Source organism: Lycium ferocissimum, chromosome 9, assembly GCF_029784015.1.
Source record: "Lycium ferocissimum isolate CSIRO_LF1 chromosome 9, AGI_CSIRO_Lferr_CH_V1, whole genome shotgun sequence".
Classification (NCBI taxonomy): Eukaryota; Viridiplantae; Streptophyta; class Magnoliopsida; order Solanales; family Solanaceae; genus Lycium; species Lycium ferocissimum.
Window position 1 is genome coordinate 50,379,046 of NC_081350.1, and position 8,372 is coordinate 50,387,417.

Genomic DNA, 8,372 nt, shown 5'->3' on the forward strand with positions numbered 1-8,372 from the left:
TAAGCCAAAACCATTATTAAAATGTAAACAAGACAGAACAGAACAATTTCTTCAGAGAATCGAGTTGATTGATTATTGCCATAAGCCTATAACATCAGTAGATAATTTTGGTTCAAGAGTATGCTAAAATAGCAAGGACTATAAAAGCAATGCCCAATGCTGTTAAACTGACGCTATGTTGCCTGGAATCTCCAAAACAGCCGCAGCACTCGTGTCGGATCCTCAAAAAATGCATTACTTTTGAAGGATCAGGCATGCATCCGGCAACATTTTTGAAGAGTCCGAGCAACATAGAATTTACTAAAGTGTACTTTGGTTTCTCACTGATGACAGTATGCTGAATCCTCGTATTTTCCAGTCCACCTGTTGATCAGATCATGTGCAACAAAGAAGTTAATCACCAGTCTTCTTCTTTTTTTTTTTTTTTTTTTTTTTCATATATTCCTTAAGCAAGAACAATTGTATAAACGGCATGCAAATCAAAATTGCACCGTTCATACCTGTACTGTTCATTTTCTGAAACCTTGAGCTCCAAATCTTCTTCTTCAAATGGCTCAAAGACGAGGTTGACTCGCTCGTCCTCAAGCTTTTCAAGAGTTGGAGGGTCCCACTGAGGATGATTGCAGGTACATAATAATGTTCCCAAGGCGGGAAGGGGCCAAAGAGAGAGCAGAATTAGTATAAGGATATCAATGAGACTTCTGTTAGAAAAATAGGAAAATATAATCGAAGAAGAAATCGCTTTCAGGAGTATAAAAATTGACTTTCCTTAAAGAGATATTGACGCCCGTATACGGATTGGGGAAAATAAAAACAACTCTCTTCAAAAGATACACTTCACGAAGGAAAGAGTTAGAAAAGTGGCTATTCTGAATAGTAATCTTGTTTCATGAACGGACATGTCTAATTAAATAAGTTTTAAATAAAACCTGAAAAATACCGAGGTTCAACTATTAGGTGCCAAATCTCGATTAAATCCATTATATAAATTATCAATAAAATGCTCTAGTTTCCCAAAATTTAGTAATGCAACATACTTACAAACACAAGATGTCCCCGAAAATAAGTGTTTTTTTTCTTTTTTCTTTTTGTGTGTGTATGAGAGAGAAGAAGAGGAGGAAAAGCGAGGGGCGGGGGGTCATACCTTTGGAGAGTTATCCTTGTCAATAGTAAGAGCCCTGATACCCTTCATAAAATGAGACACAATGAAAATTAGATTTGGGATTAAGTATGTGTAAAACTGAGCAGCAATTCAGTGGTAATAATTCAGTGGTAATATTACCTCATAGACATCACCAGATATTCTTGTTCTTAGTGTATTTATTGTTATTCTAAATTCCTTCTTCAAACATTCAGACAACGTTTGCTTCCTCCCCTCCCGAATCTGAAAATATTAGAACACATATAAAACAGATGCAGAGTATACAGCACGAGAGAAGACAAGAAGAATGCAAGTAACGTGCCAATTTTAATTGATAAACCAAAAAGAGAGTTAATATTGTTTATGCAACTCATTTTGAACAAACGAATTAGGAAAGTAACATGCCTAGGAATTTAAAAACCCTTCAAATGGCTTGGAGTTTGCATCAAAGGATCTTGGTTAATGCACAACTTAAGCATAATTGCCCCTTTTACACATTGATTAATTAGTTAAGCACGTTAATGCACATGACTGGAAAAACTCAGACAAATGAACAACTAATGTAACATTTTCGCCATATCCTTCAAAACAAATTGTCTACAACTTATTAGGAGCTGTAGCACAAAAGCCAGTCTCACAAGACACTTATGTTGCTCGACTCTTGAAATTTACTATCCGGTGTGTGTCGGATCCTCCAAAATCTTGCATATTTGGAGATTTTGGAGGATCCGACGCGGGTGCAGAAACATTGTTGAAGGGTCCGAGAAACCTAGCAATATCAGGAAGTGGAATGAGCATAGTATGCTCCACCAGAATTCAAATGAAACAGCATTGTGTTTGTCCTAATTCACAGTTAGGTGCTCTTTTGCATGAGTTTGATGTCTTGGTTTCTTTACATTGAGGACAAGTTTGAAGAAAATAAAATATTTCAGAACTAGAGAAACTGAGAGCTGCTGCACTTACAAAGTTACAAAGGTAACATGACCGTTTCGGTGGTCTACTCTATGATAGCCTATAAGGACTCAGCCAAAACAATAGATGTACCATCACCATAACAAAAAATGTATATATATCTGTGATTTAACATATTCCACCTCAGAGGGTTGGAAAGACAAAAGGGAAGAAAATGGGGATTGTGCACAATAATGGCCGCTTTTGTAGGAAAAATAAAGGAGGAACTAACCGATCTTAGAGTAATTTTTAGACCTGTTGGGGATGATCTTTTTAGGCCTTTAAGCACCGGCATAATCCAACTATTTCCTTCTTTGCCTGCCTCAGCTTCCTGAAAAGAAAGTAACCATCAAATTGTTTATATTACATCTCTCACAAATCATCATGTGTACAATAATGCAATGAAGAATTATCTTACGAATGAGCTAATAATCTCTGCAACAGAATCCTTGGAGAAGCACTCATCGATTATTGACTGCCTGCATGTGAGTTAATATGTGTTACACTTGATATCCTCAAGGAAAGATTATCGAGGGTGTTAATTAAGACAAATATTACTTTTTCAAGATACTTTCTTCATCAATCTGAACATCTGTCGAGAACTCCTTGATTGCAGATCCGACAGCAGCCTCGTCGCCAGTGTTTAACCTTAATAAGTGCTTCTCTAGCTCAGGCAGTTTCTGACATTTTAAATACAAAAATAGAGTTGATATGTCTCCAAACTTGGTCGAAGAAGAGAAAATACAAGCTTAAGACATTTCCATTTTGATATTGTTTAGAAACGCTCTATTCATCATCTGGATATTCCAATTAAAGCGCATGGTCTATTATTACGAGATAGCATATTACAATTAAAACATATGCCTGGTCTATTACATGTACATGGTTAAAGAAAACTAAAGTGTTTTCTCATCCATGAAATAAAATCTTGCATTATGATTTGTGTTTGGAATAAGAGAAATTTGTCCATTGGACTAACCTCCAAAGGTACAAAATGTGTTGCAAGTCCAGCAGCAACTAATTCTTTACCGTTCAGCCTCGCTCCTGTTAAAGCCAAGTATTCCCCTAAATAAACAGTAAATGTATCACGAATCCTCCCTTGGTTTCTTCAAATGACATAAATAACATAAAGAGAAACTTCATTGTCCCAAATTCTGTTTTAAAGCTTACCCAGTCTACCAGGAAGGCGAGAAAGTATGTATGAGAAACCACAGTCCGTGTGGTAGCCTATACTTGCTTCAGGTGTGGCAAAAACCTATAAAATGAGAGTAAGATTCAATAAAGCTATTACTTGAAGAAATAAACGAAAACGGAAAAGGGTTAAAAATGCCCTTAACGCATTGGAAATGGCTTAAATTTGCTACTATTGGATCATAATTGCCCTCAACGTCAATTTTCGGGTTAAAATTGTCCCCTCCTTCCACCTAATGGATCCTAATTGCGCTTAACTTTAAATTTTCGGGTTAAAAATGTCCCTCCTTTTAACTGAATTATGAGATGGCACGTGTGGGGCTTTAATAAAATAGGTGGCGCTAATTTATTTGTCCATGTGGACCCAACCATAAATAACCCAACCCATCTAGCTTCTTGAAAATTGTTTCCTTGTTTAAGAAAAACGTTCTGAGTAATACTGTTAGTGGGTTTTAGATTGAGGATTAACCCAAAACAACTAGAAACCATTTGAGTTCAGCAATGGTGGAGTCGACTTCACTAGGCTAGAAATCATCGTGTTCAGCAACCAACAAACTTCAAATGAAAACAACTCACCAGTTATAACTAGTCTATATTTATAACAATATGCAGTGGATATATTTGTACGAACCGTCTTTTCAGTCACAACAGAGAACTTCATCGGAGCCATTAAAGATGCACCTCCACCCATTGAGATTCCTTGAACAAGAGCAACCTGTACGGCGCAAAAAAGGAAAGTTGCAGATAAGTTTTCTGAATCAATACGCTCTCGTTTCTATTTCAATATAAAGAATTTCAGAAGAGCATCGGGAAATTGTACCGTGGTTTTTTTATATGTATGAATGTGATTGCAAAGCCAATACATTCGATATACAACTTCGAGGCAGGAATCCTCTGTGAAATAAAAGTTCCAAATGCAAGTCAACAAATGGTAATTCAATAGTCTAAAGCTATGTTGCTCGGACTCTCCAAAAATGCCACAACACCGTGTCAGACCCTCCAAAAGTAGTGATCCGACACGCATCCGGTGGCACTCTTTTAGGAGTCCGAGCAACATAGGTCTAAGTAAACAACTGAACCTTTTTTTCTGTTACAAAGTATTACTTGAATTCCTGCCATCATAGAACATTTTCAAGTCCCCACCAGCAGAAAAAGCCCGGCCAGCACCCTGCTCATTTTAGGAAAATAAATAACAAGATCAACATTTCACAATCCTTAAGCTCAATCATTTGTTAGCAGTATCTATTATACTTATTTAATACTAGAAATGACCAGAACTTAAGATTCAAAATAATTTGAAAAATTTGGAGAGCAGGAAGAGTTCAACAACCTTGATGATAACAAGTTTTGCATTCTCATCTTTCTCCCACTTCTCGAGATTTGCTGCCAGCAATTTTACCTACTTATAAGAAATTAAAAGTTTAAGTTCAATGCACTGACATTGTAAAAGATATTTACATAATCATGCCACTAATAAGGTACTTAATTAAAAGTAGATCTATATGATATGTATTAGGGGCAATAACCTTTTTGGTTCCTCAATTATTGCTAAATTTTGATTTTAGTCCTTGCAATATATGACTAAGCACATTTATCCTTCAATAGTGTGCATCTTTTATCCCTATGATCATGAATGTCCATAAGTGTTCCACCACTTAATTACTCGTGATTTCTGTTAAGCTTGTATTATTACTTCATATTTAACGGTAATATAGCTTTAAAAATATTCCAATATAATATATTTTCTATATAAAGAGATCAAAACACACATTACAAGTACTTTAGCCTTTAATAGGTTCCCTATGAAAATGTCCATAAGTTCACCATAAGTCCAAATACTACAAGGACTAAAATCAGAATTTATTTCATATAAAGAGATCTTACAAGTGGACCAAGGCTGAATTTATCAATAACTATTACCCCTATGTATTAATTGGTAGCCTGGTAAAAATAGTTCTCCAACTAACAGGTTATCATAGGTTAAAATCTTTACACTATCAGTACATATAATTTAAATCCAATAAAAAGTTGTATGCAATTAGAAATAGATCATTTCAAGAATTATTAACTTGGGTAAATGATACTTCCTCTATTTTAATTTTCGTTGAAAGTCTTACTTTCAAGTCAATCGCCACACTTTTTATTTCGAATTAAAAGAAATGATCTCTTATTTTTTTGTCTGACAACTTTCCTTTTTATTCCGTTTATTTCAACTTTTCACGTGGCATATCTAAAAAGTAAAACCACAAGATTAAAGGGCATTACATTTTACATATCTTTAGTTTAAGACCACAACATTCAAAAGTCCTATTTACTTTCTTAAACTCCGTGCCAAATCAAAACAAAACAAACAAATTGAAAATTCTAATTTTCAACATACCACTTTGGATGAAATGACATTCAACTGTTTTGGGCGATTTAAAGTCACCACTCTAGCATTTCCAAGTTCTTCAGCCAAAACAACCTGATGAACAATCAAAGAATTCAAGATCCACAAGCAAAATTTAACATGTAAACAACTTAACTTTACAATCCTTTAATTAAATTTTGTACTCACCTCTCCATCTGGGTTTACTATTTCTTGAGCCATAATTAATCAAACAGCTACACTCCAAAAACAAGAACCTTTACAAGAAAAGCAAAATTTCAAACAAGATACCTTAAAATCTTAAACAAAAATCATACAATTTGTGGGTGCAAAAAAAAAAAAGAAACTCTCAGATAAAAAATAAATGGTGACAGGCAAAGACAGAGTCAAGATATGAAGCTTATGGATTCGAGATTTTAGTCCTACTGGTTTTGAAGTAATAATTTATTATGTGATAACTTTCGGATTTCAAGATTGAAACAAGCCTTTTTTTTTACCGTTACTTTTTCATATATCTTTTAAATATTGTGATTTGTCAATATTATGAATTGCAGTACTTTTCGCAGTTCCCCATATGTTACAAAAAAAAAAAAAAAAAGTGAAGATTACATCTCTGAATTCACGATCAAAATTAAACTATTTTTCTGTCGAAATTCAAATTGTGCCACATAAATTGGGACAGAAAGAATACATATTAAATGAAATTCTTAAAACAAATACAGAATTTGAATAAAACTTACTGACAGCTGATCAAGAAGACAAAGTTGAAGAACTAACTTGGAACTTAATAGGTATATCACTAAATTACAGTTACAATAAGAAGTTGAAATGAGTTAAAAAAAAAAAAATGAAAAGAAGGGTGGGATTTTTTGTTACTCACAAAGCAAATTGGAATGATAAAAGTGACTTGCAATGCAACAAAGAAGAGCAACATCATACCTACTATTACACCTTTTATTATGAAGAAGAAGTGACTGTGGTAGTTGTGGTGTGGTTGTTGTGTGATTTCTTTCCCATTTGTTTAGTGACATCTTACCTACCACTACCCCTTTTAATTATTTTTTTGTAAAATTCATTTATGTACACTTTATGAGAAAGATAGTTATATATTATTAGAGATAGGTCAAAAATACATCCTAACTATCACTTTTTATTTAGTTTTATACCTAAACTATCACAAGATTGCAAAAATTACCTAAATTATCGCTATCTAGTTTTCAAAACACACCTGAACTAAATGTGTGAACTCACTCTCCAAAAGGCAAGTGAAGCTGTAATTTTCAAAAAAATTATCCACATGACATAAGTAATGCTATGGTGGCACCTACATGAAAATTAAAAAATAATATTTTTTTATAAAAAACTGTATATTTTTTTTTAAAAACTGCATTACATTTTTTTTAAAATCAGCATTTTTTTTTTTTAAAAAATCTGGATTTAAAAAAAAAATTAAAAAATAATAATTTTTGTAAAAAAATATCACAAAATTTAGAAAATCAGAAAAAAAAAATGATTTACAAAATGGAAAAGTTGATTTTTTTTTAAAAAAAAATGTGAAAACTAAATAATCAGTTTTCTTATTTTTTTTAAAAAAAATAACTTTTCTATTTTTTAAACTATTTTTTTTATTTTCTATAATTTTTTATATTTTTTTACAAAAATTATTATTTTTTAGTTTGTTTTTTAAAACAAATAGCTTTTTATTTTAATTTCCATATAGGTGTCATTGTGATATTATTTATCCACGTGGACAACACTTGGCAACATTTTTATATAAAATGGAGAGTGTAGATCACATGCCATTCAAGAATAATTTGAGGTGTGTTTTGCAAATTAGATAGTGATAGTTTAGTTAATTTTCTCAACCTTCTGATAGTTTAAGTATGAAACTCAAAAAACAGTGATAGTTGGGGTGTGTTTTTGACCCTTATCTCATACTATTATAATAATGTACCTTGGTGATCCATATATATATATGTCTTTATGTTTTATTAATATAATAATATATATAATATAATATTTATATGATGTTATCTACACTTATATAATGTTATTTACACTTATCCACACATTTGAATCGCTAATAGCAGGTTATTTACTGCATTTTGAAATTTAAATTTATCAAATTAGGATTGCTGTAATGTTTTTTAAAGTAATTTTAACCTAATAATGTAAAAGTACTCTTTTCTCTTTGGATTTTCAAAGGATTTTCAAAGTCAGGTGGCGCTAGAAGTCTGAATACGGTTTCGACTGAACTCAACAGCTTTTACTTAAACAGTACATTTGTGTTAATAAAATTTATTAAATATATCTAAATATTACATTTAGATTCCAATTATTATTATTAGGAGTCATCGTTTTGAAATACAAAATTCATAAAATTAAATTCTGGCTCCTCCTCCATTAAAACACTTTAACCACTTTGCTTTGAATTGTCTAGAAATTCTCTGTTCCTACCAACCCCGTTTTGAATTTTGTGGGGTGGATGATAATTCGTGGTCAAATGATACCTCAATACATTGAACAGGTAGCAACCAACCAAAACCTTATTTATCATCTTTAGACTATCTCACTGGACGACAAAAAAATAAACATGTTACCACATTTTTTTGAAAGAAAATAAACTTGTTAACACATTTCTTTATTCTTTATAGAATGGATTTTATTTAGCTGCCAATGTTAGAACGGAATACTATTAGATCATTTCTTTTAGAATGTAGC

At 32.4% G+C, this 8,372-nt stretch overlaps 1 protein-coding gene across 4 annotated transcripts; it reads right to left on the bottom strand.

Moving 5' to 3' along the window:
- On the bottom strand, positions 1-6,686 carry LOC132031191 (3-hydroxyisobutyryl-CoA hydrolase-like protein 5). Of its 4 annotated transcripts, none has more exons than XM_059421070.1 (16): positions 6,595-6,686; positions 5,841-5,908; positions 5,664-5,747; positions 4,614-4,682; positions 4,388-4,451; positions 4,104-4,177; positions 3,915-3,998; positions 3,263-3,347; positions 3,072-3,157; positions 2,651-2,772; positions 2,511-2,571; positions 2,325-2,423; positions 1,283-1,384; positions 1,145-1,186; positions 501-610; positions 1-363 (listed from the first exon to the last, which is right to left on the bottom strand). In XM_059421070.1, the coding sequence occupies exons 2-16, from the start codon at positions 5,871-5,873 to the stop codon at positions 321-323; spliced, it is 1,158 nt and encodes a 385-aa protein (XP_059277053.1). In that variant the 5' UTR covers positions 5,874-5,908; positions 6,595-6,686; the 3' UTR covers positions 1-320. The 4 variants fall into 4 exon arrangements, with proteins under 4 accessions (XP_059277053.1, XP_059277052.1, XP_059277055.1 ...); XM_059421069.1 differs by having other exon boundaries at positions 6,532-6,619; XM_059421072.1 differs by having other exon boundaries at positions 6,591-6,614.
- Positions 6,687-8,372: the final 1,686 nt, after the last annotated feature.